This window comes from Polypterus senegalus, chromosome 10, assembly GCF_016835505.1.
Source record: "Polypterus senegalus isolate Bchr_013 chromosome 10, ASM1683550v1, whole genome shotgun sequence".
In the NCBI taxonomy this organism is placed as follows: domain Eukaryota; kingdom Metazoa; phylum Chordata; class Cladistia; order Polypteriformes; family Polypteridae; genus Polypterus; species Polypterus senegalus.
The window spans coordinates 86,247,237-86,264,463 of NC_053163.1; the positions used below are offsets into that span (position 1 = coordinate 86,247,237).

The window sequence follows — 17,227 nt, forward strand, 5'->3', positions numbered from 1 at the left end:
TTCCTGCCTTGCGCCCTGTGTTGGCTGGGATTGGCTCCAGCAGGCCCCCGTGACCCTGTAGGTAGGATATAGCAGGCTGGATAATGGATGGATGGCATCACTCTGCAGAACCAAAACTATATAGTTATAACATGAACAGAATACAGTGAAAAGGTGAATAGCAGGATAAAAATATAGGGAAAAGGAAAGGAAGGAAAGAGAAATGACCAGCTATCAACTTGCTAACTGGTGCCACACAGGATAAGATGATGTGAAATATAAATTTACCTTTTAAGGAATAACAGAATCCAGATTACCTTGGACAACAACAAAGTTAACACAGAGATGAGATTTCTGAAGCAAACAGTCTGTTACCTGTGTGCGAGTGTCTTCTGGCTAAACTTTAAAGAATACAATCTGGCATTGTGATGAGATTTTAAATTAGGAATAAAATCCAAGAAACAATGCAAAAATATAATGACTTCAAGTTCAAGTAAAGGGCATGCTGTAGCACTGCATTTAACCTGCCAATTAAAACATCTCCACTGAAACTTTAATTATTATAAAAACCAATGGCAATATATTTTTATATTTACAGTATATCTCAAATGTATTGTTCAAGAATGTGCACTGTCAACTTTGTTTTGTGCATTTTAAAAGAAGGTAACACCTAAAAAGATTTATTTTGTCTGTTAATTGCTCTGTCAGTTTTGTAGTGATAGCCAGGAAAATTGTTTAATGTGATATTATTTATGGAGAGCGAAAATAACAAAATCCCTGATACAATGTATGTCAATGGAGACGAGTGCTGAACCACAGCAAATATCAAAACCTCCATTTACTTGTCTCAAAATCCACATATTAGATATCCAGTTGCATGCTCACATCATTTCAAACGTGTATTTCTTCTAAAACAGTGTTAAACATTTACAGAAGATACTCTAGTAAATGACTGGGAAACGAGCACAAACCAGATTGACATTTTGAACTGAAGATCTGCTTCTGCACTCCTTAACCGATCAGGAAACCTGAAAAGGAACTGCTCATTGTTTGGCTACCTTCCTACTTGCACCAGATCAGTATGCTCTGAGAGAGGAGTACAATAAAAGTGAGGGGGGACATCATGAGGTAGAAAGAATTTTTCAGATTTGTGAATACTGGAGGTGCCTCAGCACACAGAAGGTCAAATCATTGGTGCCGTTTTAGAACCTGCCATTGACAAAATCTAAAAATATAGTGTTCTGGCTTACTGATGCAACATTTGAAAGTGCTCTCCCTGGCCATTGTGGAATTTTCTGGAAATGGTTTATTTAACAATATTAAAAAAAAAATTGCAATGTTATGAGAATATGATCAAATTTATCTGACAGATACATTTCTGTGACAAAAGTATATTAAGATTTTTGTCAAGGACCTTTGATGTTGTTTGCTTTGTTCAGCATTGGTCTCCATGGAAGTGTATTTTGTTAGAAACTCTGCTGTCTCCATTATCCATAAAAACAGCAGACTGGACATTACTAACATGGGGGAAATTTGATACAAAATAAAAAAATATCAATTTTGATGAAGTATTCCTTAAGCTTTCATTTTGAAGTTCCACCCTTATTACTATTTTTAGTAACTGGTTTCCAATGTAAAATTTGTCCAGCAAAACATTTTTTTTTTCTGTTTGCCAAAGAAAACTTGTATTACCTGTAATAATGAGAAACCAATTCAAACAAGTCAGAAAATAAGCATATGCCATAACTACTTTCAAAATTGTAATATTTTTGTTTATTTGCAGTACTTCAAATATGGATATTGCATTTTTATTTATGAAATATTTTTGGAACAATAAGTCCTATTCCAAAATAATGAAAGCAAAATGTAATTGTGTCTGTGGGTTGTTAATAAAAAAAAATCATTTATGAACAGTATTTTACAATATCAAATAATATTAACAAAGCCCATTGAGTGATGTATCAAATTTCAAGAAGCACTAAATTTTAAGTTAATACTGAACTTTTCTTTATTTTTCATGCTCTAGTTCAGCTGTAAATAGTGTGTCTTTTAATAAACAATACCCATGACATATTAGGAAAGAAGTGGAAACAAAACATGTTTGGATATAGCTGCATAAACCTACTAATATTAAAGCAACTACGATATGTGAAAGTGCATGCCGCCCATACCATCAAAACAAAAAGGCCAATGTACTTGTGTTTTGCTCTCCTTGCTGCCCAAGTTGTATCAGGAAAGTTTTTTTTTTTTTTTTCCCCTCAGATTCCAGGTACTCCTCAAAGCACCTGTGAGCCAGAACCCCTCCCTGCTCCACCACCTCGTGAACCCCAGCATCAGATGGCCTCCTACAACAGCTACTACCCGAGTACCCCAAATGTGCCACCTTACACTGCCTATGACCTGCAGGTACTTTGCTGCCTGCACCTCAGCAGCAGCTTGCATGTTGGTAGCATTTTATTCAAAGGTTTACTGTCTTCAAGGTCCCAAAAGTGAAATTCACCTCATTCAGAAGAGGTAGGAGACTTCTCCAATACATGAAAAATTGAATAAAATGCAAGCAAAGCTCTACTAAGTTTTTCTTTAATAGCAAGTTCCATGACCGTGAATGAAAACAGTGCAAGGGAAACATAGATAATTATTTTAATACTGGTAGCACACTTGTGTGTAGGAGTGTTTGTTCTTCATCATTAATAAAACTAAAAACAGGCTTCAAAATGTGGAAAAGGAAGTATTCTTAACCATTTAAATCCAATTCAGTTAACAGAAAGTAAACATCATAACTAAGCAGACATGTTTCATACTGCATTACTTTTAAAAGTTTACTCTATAATCTCACTACCATGATGAATTCACTGAAAAGAAAAAAAAAAAGCTAATAAATCCTCTAGTAAAAGTTATTATACAGAATGGCCTTCTACTGTGTGTAAAAATCCTTGTATCTGTTTCTCAAGGTATATTATTTATTTTACAGAACTCAGCCATTTTTCCTGTATCAACACCATCTGGATTGTCCGATGACTCCCAGTCCATGTCCAGCTATATGTGGCCATCTAGCATCCCTCCACGCTACTCACCACCTCACTTCCCTCCAGATGAGAAACCACCACCTTACAGTCCTTAAAGGATTATCCCCATCTCCCCAGGACTTCTTCACTTTTATACTAACATTCTCAGCTTGGTACTGTAATGGGCACCAAAGAAGTAGGTTTCTATTTGCCCATTTTAAAAGAACTGTGAATTTACTTTTTCTTTTTTAAAGGAACTTTAAAAAATTTCTACAAATGCACATGACATGCTGTCTGGAACTGCCGTTGGAGTAATTTTGTGGATTTATTGTTTTGCAATAATGGACTTTGCTTGTAGCAACATCCTTGTTTATATGGATGTGGACTTCTGATTTTGTATTATATCACATTTCTGAGGCATTTAAGTTTCAAAATACCTCAACAATCCTCTCAGTAAGAAACATGTTCCCCTCAGGAGTGGAGCACAAAGTGTCTGTGGGTTCATTAAGAACATGTTCTACACCTCTGTCCAAGAAATTGACAAGACATCATAATTGCATTAATTTCTATGCATGTTTATAAAATCAAAGAACTCAGCCTCCATTTGAGGTGATAATCGGAGGATAAGAAATTGATTTTAGTATATGTTTAACCGTATTTTGTTTTTCTGACATTTATCCATTCATTAAAAACTGTTGGTTTTCATCTCTCTTTAAAGTATTTCTGCCGAAGATACATGTATGTCTAAATTTACCTCCTGAGGCAAACGAGTACACTTCAAAAATATTTAGAGATTACTATAATCAGTTATTAATATAGTCATTACTTATAAATAAAAATGTATGTATTTTAGAAACTGTGTCCATTCACATTTGTTTCAAAAATCAACCTTAACATGAAGAATGTGACATTTACTGGTACACTGTGTGGTGTGACAGCCACAATTTAAAACTACATGCAAAAGTACGAGTCCTAAAATTAAAACATTAGAAAACGGCCAATGAACTACTGATGTTAACAAAAGGATTTTATATTTTTTCTTACTATCATGGCTAATTCAGTACAGAATACAGTTTAATGAGTCTTATTTCATATATAGTACAATGACATTAAACAGCCCATGCAAAATATACAAAGGTGGAGTTGTTTAATGTGCAAAAGCACCTTCTGTACATAAAATATGCAACTGAAATGAAACTCATTACAATCGCAGCATTTCTAGTAATCTAACATATGTCAAAACTCATGGGCACAAGCGAAACAAGACAAAAGCTCAGGACTGGGAGAGAAATGTTCCTTGTAGTTTTCTTTTACTTCACCTAGTCTTCACTGTATTTTAAAAACAAAATAAAAAACAATGTTATACTTCTGAAAAGCTTTAAATATCAACATTTGTTTTTCTATAAATGCAGCAAAGCAGACTCTACTTTAGTTATTTTGGCTTGTGCAAACATCATACCTATGATGCTCTTGCCCAAAGATCATTATCATTTAAATGCTGCAAGTGTATTCAGAAATCTAAATAGTGTACAGTAATGCCTACACCTGTAAATGGTTAATTTTAGGGGGCACAACAAATTAACCTTAACAAGGCAACATATTTATTCCTGCATTTCACCTTTAAATGCTTTACTCTTGTATAAATTTGTGTAAATTTAGTGTAATTTTCACTATTTAAACATGAAAAGTAACACCCCTATCATATAAAGTCCAGATACTTATCCGATTTAGACACCGTATATAAAGTATTTTATTAGCAGATTTTAGTGTGTGCCACATAAAGTTTAGAATTTTGACTTAACTGGAGCTCTGATCACGAAAAGAATTTCCCCTCAGTGGTTAAAATATATAAAAAAAAGATTTTTAGATGAAACTCTTACAGACCCGCAAAAAACAAAAAACACTCTTTAGTAAGGAGAAGGAAAATATTCTACTTTTGAAATGGGCCCAAGGCAAACTAGCTATAAAGGTTACCATTTCCCACAAAAAAAAGTAACAAACAAAACTAACACTCTGATGTGTATAGTCACCCTTAGCTGGTTTTAATTACTAATTGTTAATTCTAAAAAAAAGAAAATTACTTGTTATTAAAAGAATTACTCCAAGAGTTTGTGTGTAATACTCTATATTATATTGGGTTCGAACACAATTTTTTTTTTTAACAATTAGCAACATACAGTAACTGCATCAATAACAGAATTTAACTGCAAAATAAAGGTCATCTGCATATGCAATGTAAAAAATATGAATTCTTCCAAGCCATATAAGAAATTTCTATTGATTAGCCCTGAACATCAAAATCAGTTAAATACATTTTAAAGTTTAACTTACTTAATTTACTAACTTGCCTTCATCACATCTTCACCACCCCTCCTTCTTCTGACATTAATTCAATTGATTATTTAATTACATTTTAATACACAGAAACTTTAATACATAGGTCCTTGCACAATGATAATACAAAATGATATCAATAAAACATTTGGCTAAATTAAACAAAAAGTGTTATAAGAAAATGAGAAAACAAAAGGATCTCAATTTGTGTCATTCAATTTCCGAAAATACTGCTCTAGTGCAATGTGGCAAGGAGCCGAAGGCTAGCCTGGAAACAATGATCACAAGTAAAACATCACCTCTGGCTAGGACAAGGACTATGAAGTACTAAGAATCATTCACACTTCACACATTTTGATGAACCTAATATGCCTAGCTGTCAGAGGAATTTCACAGGAACACAATGCAAATATAGACGCTATGCAAAAGGCATCTAAGGTTGGCAATGAGCTTAGGTCCATACATTGTGAGGTAGTAACGGCATTGGCAAAGTTTGGTACTATTTCATTTGCATGTTATTATCATAAAAAGTATAATCTGATAATGGACGCCTTTGACTAAAGCAGCTCAAAAAAAATCTGTAAATGTACAAAATACCTTTTTTGTATGACATTTTCCTTGTAAAAAGTTTTGTTGTTTATCGTGAAAACTCATACAGATAGCCACTGGAGAACTGTACTGAACACTCAAAATTACACTAAAAGGGAAGACAGAACATATATACCATAAGAATAAACTGGAACATTTACATTGTTTAAAAATTATTGACAGATATACTTCTGCATTTCCTCAAAGACAAACACAGACTTAAACTTGGATTCATAGTTTTATTTCCTTTTTGGAAACTAAGACCTATATAAATAAGATCTCAAATACATAAAACAAATCCTCGGATGAAGAAAAAGTTTTACTACAATTATTTACAATTAGTTTACAAATTTCATTGTTAGAAACAAAGTTGCACTGTTGAAATTAGTGCACGTCAGAATAGTAAATTAATTACATATCAGTTATAAATAAATGAATAAAAAATGAAAACCTTTACAGAATGTAACAGTAGACTACACAGTCCATCACGCTCAAGTTGCTCTACTCGACCTGATGGACTTCCACATAGATTTTTTTCTTAAGCAGTCAATATTTAATGGCTTCATTAAAGTGTTTAAAAGTATAATGCTTCAAACAAGAAAAAATACAAAATTTGCAAACTATATGCTCCTATAAACCACATGGTGAAAAACTGACAAAAGTATAAGGGGTTATGGGTTAACTTTTATTCCCAAGTCTCTTTTGAAATTAAACAATCTACTTTCAGATGCTATTTATAAATATTTCACTTTCAGATCTGTATTGTACTTGTTATTAAATGCTATTTGGATAAAAAGATTTGACATACACCATTTGCTCCACACACAAAAACATTGTTTAATTAAACCCCACATAAATTTAAATCTAGAAACAGGATCTATTCATCTCAACCTATTATCACCTACATGTTCCAATACCCAAACCACTTGACAATTAGTTAATAAATTTCTGAAAATGACACACTGGTCAGAACTAAATTACTTTATGCTTTATACGGTGTTTCACTGCTGAAGCAGAAAGAAATGGCTCCCTCTTCTACTTAGTTTTTGCTTGAAACTATGCTATGACGATTCCTTTGAATTTCAACTGTTTTGTACAGGAGAAGGTAGGGTGAAACGACACCTTTTATTGGCTAACTAAACAGATTATAAATACAAGCTTTTGAGGCAGCTAAGGCCCTTTATCAGGCAAGGTGTTTTGTACGAAAAAGATACTTTATTCAGATACAATTTAAATGTGTCATGTTTCTTAGTAATGTCTTTGTCTTTTGGAGTCATTCAAGTTTCTTTTACTTTTAAGTCCCATTTGCCTCAACTATTCTGTTAGTTGACTCTAAACAAAGTATCCCTTTAAGAGAAAAAAATAAGCAAAATAAAAAAACAAAGAATGCTTTAGGATCTGCAATTGTCATGCTTTATTTTAACATTTTTAAAAATTTCATCTAGGAACTCCAAAGGTTGTCTTTTTTTCATTTAACCAACTGTTTTCAACACAATGAAAAGCAGCACTTGCATTATATAATCAGTTGACAATGACACAGCTACACACAGGTTCAATTTCATGTCAGGACTAACCTCAAATTCCCAATTATTGTCAATATATTAACCATTCTGGAGTTAAATAAAGAATAACCTGCTGCAAGTTGTGTCTCTATATTTAATTCAATGCAATTTAAAAAGGCAATGATAGGGAAAACTTAGGGGTTGGTTGCACCCATACACTGCTAATGCACAAATTTTAAATTTAAGGTGTTTGCATTAGTTAGCAGTACCAGCTAATGATCCACATATTACTTTGAATTGTAGAGCATCAAAATAAAATCAGTACATTATATAAAGTCCTTGGGAAAATGTGGCAGAATCCAGACCAATTTCAGCTATTTAACAGTGATGCTGAACTTGCAGTCTAAATGCTACTGAAGTTGTTGTTTCTAATGGACTTACACATTTGCTAAAAGGACCAAAGGAGTTTACTTTCATCCAAACACAAGGTGGTATGTACTGTGTATTTTAAACTTTTAAAAAATTATGGAAATAACCTTTTCTTTTTTTTGCCTCATACTGAGCAACTGATTTGGTATTGTAGCCATTTGTTTTACAACCCTGAATAAATTTTTAATTGAAAAAGATGCAATCACATTGCTTAATTAACACAAAGAGTTAAAATATTAACTAAGTTATATGTTGCTTTGGAATTATTTGCTAGAATAAACTGCACCTGCAAGATTTCATAACACTAAAACCCTACCCTTTCCACCAATGCAAGTGCATTAAAAAGAAAAAATAGATAATCTTATCCACTCCAAAACTATACAAAGACAATTAATATTTTACCCCTTTACTTTTTTCAGATTAAAAAAAATGAAAGTTTCTGTTTAGAACACACTGAGCAGAAAGACAAATGTCCAGAAGTATATTTACCATAACATACATTTTAACTGCTCAGACACTAAAAGCAAAAGTACTTTCCTTTTTTTCGTTTCCATTATCTTTAATGCAATAAAAATGCAATGACTATAGTATAAGTGCTTGCAGTCAACGTTTTGATCAAGTATTGTGCACAGAAAATAGTTTAAATACAGCCTAAAGCAATGATAAGCCAGAAAATGCATGGCATCAAAACGACGCTGAGTACACACTAAAATATGCTGCCTATGTGCTGCTTCTCCACTTAGTAACAGTGAAACAATTGATCTATTCCCTGGGCCAAAGTTCCCAGTAAAGGGTGGCAAGGAGTCACAACCTGTCCAAGCAGTACAAGACACATGGAATAAACCAGCTTTACACTGTAAACCTGCACATTGACACAAGGACTATTGATAGTTTCCAACAAGCCTAATTAGTTTACCTGTGGAAAGAAACCCACTTACTCACATTAATATTGCATAATAAATTAATTCAAGTGAATGCCTCTGTTATCCTGACACATGAAATAATAAATGCACTAACATCATGTGATCTCAGACTTTACGATGTACAGGTTTAAACTAATGATCCAAAGGGCATAGAAACAGAATTTTCTAACAATGGTAAAAGGATTTGGGTGCTCACGATCAAGAAGAATTAAAAGAACCACAGGCAAGCTTAATCAAGAGGGAAGTGACCTACTTTGTCTGCAATATGAAAATTTTGTATTCAGGATCTAGTCCAAATCAGTGAATGCTCTAATGCAACTTAATGTAGTACTGTGCTATAAAATTTAAAAAAAAACAACACTATATCCAAAATGTGTGCGAAACCAAAAACTACAAACATTTTAAAAGAACATGCGGCCTACGATCATAAATGCCTGGACTATGCTTTTTTCCTTAAAGTTAAAATGCCTCATATTGTTTTGACACTAACCAATTAAGTTACACCTTGTCATCACAATATTCTCAACATCTGGACTTTTCCAAACACAGTTCTTTACTTTAGATACCCTGCTTGTCCCCATAAATGAACAATTAGCAATACATAAATGCACTCACTTAATGGTGCTTTTCAATCACTGTAAGATATATGCATCACTGTATTATCTTTTAATACATTTCCACTTTTGTATAAAATAAATGCAAAATAATTTCAAAATGGAAAACAATCACATCCTCAGAACAAAACTGAGACAAAATGAGTTAGCAATTTCAATGGCTTTAATAAACATAAAAGTAAAAAAGGTGTATGTTACAGGATCCAATAATATCGGAGCACTTTTACACTATACTTTGCTAAAAAAAAAAAATTACAGTGTCATGCTTAAAATGCATTTTAAAATGTTTCATGATGTTACAGTTCCCAAGTGAATATGGATTTTTTTCCCCAGTTTAGCTCAGGCACTGCCTGCACTGGATCAATAGTTTTTGAGTCACCATTATGAGGGTCCCCTTGGGCTCAAAGCTGCTGCTACAGGCCAACTTTTACTAACTTTAAAACACAGTACATTAAACATGTAGCCTCATAAGGAAAAGTTGACTATGCATAATCAAAAAAGCTTTAGATTATATCTTCTCAAGACGGATAAGTGCACAGTGGCATTATTGCAGCAGAGGTTATACATAAAGAAATAGGTGGACCTGTATGCATATTTTAGCTCTACTACTGTAGAATAGAAAAATATATATAAATGATTTATTGCTCATTTGGCAAAGAGGATGAACAGACGTTGTACTCCTAAACTTCACAACTTCAACTGAGACTGGGCAAAATTCTAATTACATGTCTACTTTTGGAACTATTTCCAGTTGGAGGAAGAGCTTTAAGGATTCAAGATATTCAATGGGCTAAAATGTTCATGAATACAGTCCAACTCGGGCACCATTCATTTTGTGTTTCTTTTTGGTATTGTGTTTTTGTCAACTGTCTAAGGAGACATGCAAGTATGAATTTCATTGTATTATGTACATGACAATAAACTTTACATGAATCATTTTGGATTTTATTGTGCCTCTAATGGTTAATACTATTTCAAAGTGCTTTGAATATGGACAGACATTTTAACAGACACTCATTTTCTTAGTACATGAAAAAAGAAAGATTCAAAAACTATATCAAAGTGAACAGTAGTATTTAAACTGTAAACCTGTCATTTCCAAGAGTTTTCACACACATTTTCCCCATAAACGTATAGATAAAAAAAAAATTGGGAAATTCAGGATTCAAAGTATGTCAACTAAGCAGGTAATCACAGTATAACACAAGATATAAATATAAATATACAAAAATATAATTTGTTTCACCTTTGTTACAAATTAAAAGTACTATGTATTGAAATTACAATGCAATTTAATGCAACAAAAGGTTAAATGAATGCCTTTGTAGTGAGGAAAGTAGTTCATTTTGCCAACACAGCATGTCAGCAAAGCACTCAATGTATCCTGCATGAAGGAAAATAGCTTTTTCTAAGTTTTTCACTGCTGTACAACATGACCAAACTTAAGTGAATTAAAAAAAACTGACTTTACAAACAATGGATAAAATGTGATCTTTTAAATCAACAACCACAATTAATGAAAGCATCATGGGACAATAGTAGATGGACACCGACCACATTTCTCAATGTTTCAGAATCTGCACTTTTTTTTTTTTGGAGAGAGTACTACTATTGAAAACTTTTCCCGAAGGCCCTCTATTGTCACTTTTCCAATAGTCTCAGTAGCAAGAAAGAGACTTAACAGTCTGGTTCCAGGTGTTTTTGAATTACAAGAAAGAACTCTAAAAGAAGGTTATTTTTGTGGAATAATTACATTAAATGTACGCAATACAGATATGCTTACTTACCATTACAGTTGCATGGGAACAAGTTACTGCAGAAGAAAAAAAAAAAAAATTTACACCCATTTCCCCAAACTCTTGTTTCAATTTTTCTTGCCATTGTTTTACACTGGCAGGATACCAGATTCTAATAGCTTCTTTGCTTATATGCAATAAAATATCACACATTGAAATGTCAGCTTGAACACTGTCAATTAATTGTACCACCTCAGTGATCCAGTACGAGTATTTATCCATTTTACATAAAAAGTCAGTATAACAAAACATCAAACAATAATTAAAATACATGTTTAAAGATAACACACAGAAAAATAAATCTCACGTAAACTGGACATCTACATTACAATCAAGGTTGTAACCTAATAGTGCCTGTAAAATGACCATTGCCTTGTTTTTATCAGATTGGTGTAAGATCCACATAAAAAGCAAGAAACAACCATGAATGTAAATTTCATAGTTAGGTTCCATGAACCCTTAGAAAAAAATGAAAGGGAAACAAAACAAGAACCAGAACTTGCTTGAATCTACCTAGTTGCTATTGGAAAAACAAAACAGAACAGCTCAAAATTCATTGTCAAGAATAAAGACATTAACTTACAGTTAATCAGAAAATTAAACAATCGAACAGTCACTTCTCCCATTGTGGGTAAGAGATTTTGTATAGTCTTGCTTTACTCCTGATACACAATAATGCAAAGTGTAAAAATATTAGGTACTGTGATGAACAGAAAATGCTCTTAATTTTTACTTTAAATTTCAGACTAGACAATAAAGCATTTTGATTTTTTTTATTTCCTTATAGTGATGTTACAACTTTAATGAGCCTAATAAACTAATATTTTCACATCACCAATATGACAATTATTTAGTTTAGATGTCAATGTAAAATATGTCAAAAGGACTACTACAACAAAATACAAAAATCACCCATGTTAAATTTTAAACATGGATATAATTCTTAGGATACCTGAAGCCCAATACTTTTATCAACATGAAAATCATAACAAGGGAAGAGTAGAAGCACATGTTATTTGTTTTTCCTGTTAACTGTTCAGACATATCCCATCCTGGTCGGGCAGAATTCTGAGCATACTCTGTAAATATGTTAAAACCTTGATATGAAGAAGTTGCTGCATTTTAAATGTTTTTGAATAGGTTTATTTCATGTTAAACAAAAAGTTTATAATATAAAGTGTGGAGTGGCAGAAATCTGCTTTACTTTCGGTGTGCTTTTTGTGAACGCAGGTAAGAATGCAAGAGGTTCAAGTCAGAAAATGATTCTGCTAAAATTCTTCAATATTTCATTTCACATTTTGAGAAACATTTGTTCCTTTAAAATGTTAAAATTTAACAAAGAGATGCAAGTGCCAGTTTCAGAGATACTGGAATTAGAGGAGTTCTTTGATGCCCTTCTAAAGCAGCTGAAACCAAATCACCCTTTTTTTATTAAAAATGATGTTGTATAAAAAAAATGTAGTACGCTGAACTTTTCCATATTTTAAACCAATAATAAAACAGGAAAATGACCACAATGTCTTTCAAAGTCCATCTACAGCAAGCCACTGCAAAAGTACTAAAATCTCCTACCTGTGATCTAAACTGAGAACCAACAGCTTTGTGTAGGAGTTTTTCTTGGACCCATGAGAACAGGCCATACTTGCTGCCTGTTACCTTCCACAATCAATACCCATTTTAATATGTCTCTGGTATAATAAATTCGAATTCAGAAGTGCCTTCAGGAGGATGCATGTAAGAAGGAGGCTGACTACCAGGATGAACAAATATATCATCCCAGTTCACAGCCTGCTTGGTAGCTGGAAGTGGTTGGGACTGTGTATTATCATTTGCTGGTGGTTTGCTGTCAGGTACCTGATATACAAGTCCTTCATCATTTATAACTGGAATTTTGCCTGAAGGATTAGAAACATAGGAATATGGCCTAAGTTGCAAAGACTTGCAAGGCAAAAGCCGGTACAGTTTGATTTCAGCATCATCCTTTTCTTTCTTTCCTGATGGATCCTGATTGTGAATGGATTTGCAATGAGAAGACAACACCTGGTAGTTGATAAAAAACTCCTCACATAGCAAGCACTGGTAGCGGCGCTCTCCAGTATGGTGAATTTCATGCTTTGTTCTGTACTCTGCTAGAGCAAACACTTTATCACAATATCGACATGGATATTTCCTCTCCCAGGAATGTGTGTTAAAGTGTCTCCGTAGGCTGGTTAGGCACACATAAGACCGTCTACAAACAATGCAGATATAATAGATCTTACCATCCATAATAAGCTCATAATGATCATCATGTTTCACTTTTACACGTTTACGACCAGGGGAATCTGGAATATCTGGCGAGGACATTTTGGCTTTCTTTTCGTCACTGTCCTTTGAATATCCTTCACCAGGATCATCCTTTACTGGTATGACAATGTCATAAGTGTTTTCCCCAATATTGGCATACACTTTACAGCCTGTAGACAAAGCATCAATCTCAGCGGATTTATCTAAGGTGATAGTTTTCCCAGCTAAAAGATTCTTTGGACTATTTGATGGGACAGTTTTAGCAGAAGTGCTTCCAGTACCCACATCTGAGAGCTTGATTTTAAACTCTCCAGGTCTAGAGGGTGACTTCTCCAATAGAGCAGTTACTTGTTTCTTCTGTACTCCACTTCCCTCATGATTTTCTTTCTCTTTAGGACTAGGATATGCTTCTATTGGGGAATTTGTCACTGGAACTGGAGTAGAAGGAGGACTGCAAAAGCTATCCCAAGAAGAAGAGCCAGCAGGAGAAGACAAATTGGCAGTAGCATCAGAAGAGGCGGGTTTTGGGGGGCAGACAACAGAATTTGAATCTAGCTGGCTTGAGGCTGACACAGTGGCAGACACTGGCTTTGGGTCATCCACAGTTTCAGGTAAATTGTTTTTTCCATCTGAGTCTGAATTATCATTACTTTCTTCATTCAACCCTGAGGAGTTGCTGACAGGAGCAACATTGCTATTTTCTACGCTAGTATTCTCTTCTTGACTTTCTGCCTCCAGGTCTATTACTTCAGAGACTGAATTAGCTGAGCTGCCTAGTGTAGATTTAGGGGCAACAATCTCAGAGCAGAAAATGACATCATCACTATCAGAATCATTGTCATTATCGTCGTAACTTTCTGACTGTGTGAATTCTTCAGCAGATAGTGAATAAGCCTCTGTAATTATAGGCATTATTTCTACATTTGCGTCATGTGCATTCTGGTCATTTTTTGAATTATTCTTTCCAGATGCACCTTGTTCTTGAGATGCCGCTCCAGATCCTACATCCTGCTGTGATTCGTCTTTCGATAAGCCAGGTATACCCTTCACCTGGGACAAAGGCAAACCAAGATTTGCTATGAACTTGACCCCTAATGTCTGTCCACTCTTAATGAGCTCCTCAAGCATATCGGATCTAACACGGATGATTTTGGAGCTGTAAATGTAGTTAAGGATTTCTTCAAAAATTTCAGGTTTTATGAAGTTTATCTCGATCACCTGACCAGCAACTGAAAAAAGTTGATGGAAGTATGAACTTGAGGCAGACAGAATATTTTTGTGAGCCCTAAATTTTCGATCCTGTACAATGATGGTCACATCACAGAAAAGTCCTAATGTGCGCTGTTCGCTAAGACACTTCAGCAGGGTTCCAGGGTATTGAGTATCTGCTGCAGAAATCAGCTTAATGCTTGCCATCCCTGCAAACAAAATTAAAAAACTTAGCGTAATGAAAGGGAACTACTGCAAAACACTAATCTGTTAATTACATTAAACTTCACTGTGAAACACTTTAAAAAAAAAAAAGACATGTTGACATCTTTCTTTTGCAATTTCGTATGCCTACATCAAATGCTAAAATACAGTGTCTAATAGTAATAATAAAGGATTACTTATGTGTTGTCATCATAGTCTGACTCTTTTTTTCTTGTGGAACACAATGGCTGTAGCACTTTATTGCTTATGTGAATATATCTTTGACTGAAGCTTGTGTTACTATGTTTTGTTCTCTTAAATAACATTATCATGTTATTATACACAACCATTTCCTGCTAAATGCCACACACTGTATATGTACTTTTTTTTTAAATGTATGTAATGATATTTAAAAAAAAAACAAAAACACAACAATAAACAGATAAACAAATCTGTCCAAACAGTTAGAGGCTGCCGGATTCCATTCCCTCCAACTCTTTTATTAGAAGCCAAGCAAGACCTGCCTTGTTTCTACACCTGAAACTTAACCAAATATTTAGAGCAATGGAGTGCTTTAGTATATCCAAATGCTCCTAACTTTACCCCATTGTTATCTTTCCTATTTAGTTCATCTGGCACAAATATTTTGCAAACATGCCAATTTGATGTACTACCAAGTTAGCAGACCAGATGTTACCTACTGTGTTATTTGCATGTGTCAATGAGTGAAGGTTTTAAGAAAGAGCACAAAATAAAAACGCCAAACATTAGCAAGTATAATAAAATGAATGCTCCAAAAAATTCAACCGATTCAAACCATGTGTTTGTGCTAGAATTACTGTAGGTACATCTCTGAAGCTCACAGTGATGCAAAACTCTCTTTAACATGTCATTTAGAAGAAAATACAAAGATAATCACAATAACTAATCAGATACAAATAAACAATAATGTGAATGAATGTCTGCAAAAAATAAACAATTTATGTGTTTTCATGTGTAGTTTTAAAGCAATGCTAAGAAGGTGAAAAACGATGCTATGGTGAGATAATATTGAGGTTGAATACAGTATTAAACATTACTCGTTTAACATACACCAGAAGTGAACAGGTGCCAAAGACCATGACAGATCGGCACACAGACAAACTAAAATTAGTCAATACTAAACAATTAACTAAACATCAAATATACAAAACGAGACTCATGCAAAAAATAACATTATAACACATTCATTATCCATTACACAAAACACTTTTTGGGAAGCAGGTATTTGCGGTCAACTCGATGAAATCTGTAACAGTTTTAAAGGCAAATTTCAGCAGGGACATCAGAGGCTGACAGCGCATTGTTCCGTTTCCAATTTCAAGATTTGACTTATGCTATTTAAGACCAAAAAATAGAAAACGTTATTTGAGTTATATCCTCTGAAATGATTTTAACGAAATTAAAGGTTTAACTTAAAGAACAAGAGTTTTTCCGATTTTCATTGAATATTTAATATTTGCCGAGTGACGCGTGCAATGCATTGGTCTTTATATAAAAAGGAGATGGGTTTCTTTTCAGTTCTGAATGTGGAATTACCATCCCGATCTAACAATAACACAATATGCACCAAACGAGGCTAGATTCTCTTCACAAAGGCGTTATGAAGCACCAAGCATTCATCCGCTTCGATCACTGTGGCCTACATAAGCTATAGAAGCCTGCATGCTCTTCAAAAATGAGAATACAAATGACTAATGCAAACGCTAAACTATGGATTAAATTACGTTAGAAATCACCACACACGTCCCTCTTCCAGGTAAGCCTGCAAATCAATGATAAAAATCAGTCTTAGACAATGAAAAATAAAATGTACGGCATAAAGGGAAACAGTACCGATGCGAGGCTTTCTTCCTGGTTCACATCAGGTTGCGGCCTTTTTACTTGGATTAATGCAAAAAATGCCGGCCTCGTCATTTGAATTTCTAATATAATGTCATTCTACCTTGGCGCTGACACAGATTTCAATTAAGGTTTTTGCTTATTACCTGCCCCCAAAAGAAAAAGGAAACGCACAATCTTTCCCTCACTCTTCACTGATAATGTCCTCGGCGTCTGAAACAACAGACACACGGCCGGGCTCGCCCCCCTCACAGCCCTCTCCGGCTCTCTGTACTGCGCACGCGCGCCGCTCGACCTACTGACAAAAAACATCCGGCTGGGGTCGCAAGAGAACAGTACCATCACTGCGTGCCACCGCGTGGACGAGGAGTACAAAAAAGCAAAACCGGTAACGCAAACCAATTCCGTGCTAACAAAACAAGTTAAATATTTTAGAAATGCATTTCCCCAACTGAGCAATCATATTCAGTAATTTAA

At 34.2% G+C, this 17,227-nt stretch overlaps 2 protein-coding genes across 8 annotated transcripts in view; one reads left to right on the plus strand and one right to left on the minus strand.

Moving 5' to 3' along the window:
* Positions 1 to 3,840, plus strand: part of tmem255a (transmembrane protein 255A) — a 68,175-nt gene extending 64,335 nt beyond the window's left edge. For 3 of the 4 annotated variants that reach the window (XM_039766081.1, XM_039766082.1, XM_039766083.1), the window contains 2 exons: positions 2,242 to 2,385; positions 2,951 to 3,840. In XM_039766081.1, the coding sequence (XP_039622015.1) occupies positions 2,242 to 2,385; positions 2,951 to 3,100 (294 nt within the window). In that variant the 3' untranslated portion in view covers positions 3,101 to 3,840. The remainder of the gene's footprint in view (positions 1 to 2,241; positions 2,386 to 2,950) is intronic. The other variant, XM_039766084.1, reaches the window with a different exon arrangement.
* Positions 3,841 to 5,133: 1,293 nt separating this feature from the next.
* zbtb33 (zinc finger and BTB domain containing 33) lies at positions 5,134 to 17,153 on the minus strand. Of its 4 annotated transcripts, none has more exons than XM_039766078.1 (2): positions 16,939 to 17,153; positions 5,134 to 14,874 (listed from the first exon to the last, which is right to left on the minus strand). In XM_039766078.1, exons 1-2 carry the CDS (start codon positions 17,090 to 17,092, stop codon positions 12,848 to 12,850), a joined length of 2,181 nt encoding a protein of 726 aa, XP_039622012.1. In that variant the 5' UTR covers positions 17,093 to 17,153; the 3' UTR covers positions 5,134 to 12,847. The 4 variants fall into 4 exon arrangements, with proteins under 4 accessions (XP_039622012.1, XP_039622010.1, XP_039622013.1 ...); XM_039766076.1 differs by having other exon boundaries at positions 16,897 to 17,152; XM_039766079.1 differs by having other exon boundaries at positions 16,925 to 17,002.
* Positions 17,154 to 17,227: the final 74 nt, after the last annotated feature.

Coding starts and splice junctions, on each gene's coding strand:
- zbtb33 (XM_039766076.1), bottom strand. CDS start 17,092: ATGGTACTGTTCTCTTGCGACCCCAGCCGGATGTTTTTTGTCAGTAGG. Junction 14,875..16,896: donor CCTTTTTCTTTTGGGGGCAG/GTAATAAGCAAA, acceptor TTTTGTTTGCAG/GGATGGCAAGCATTAAGCTG.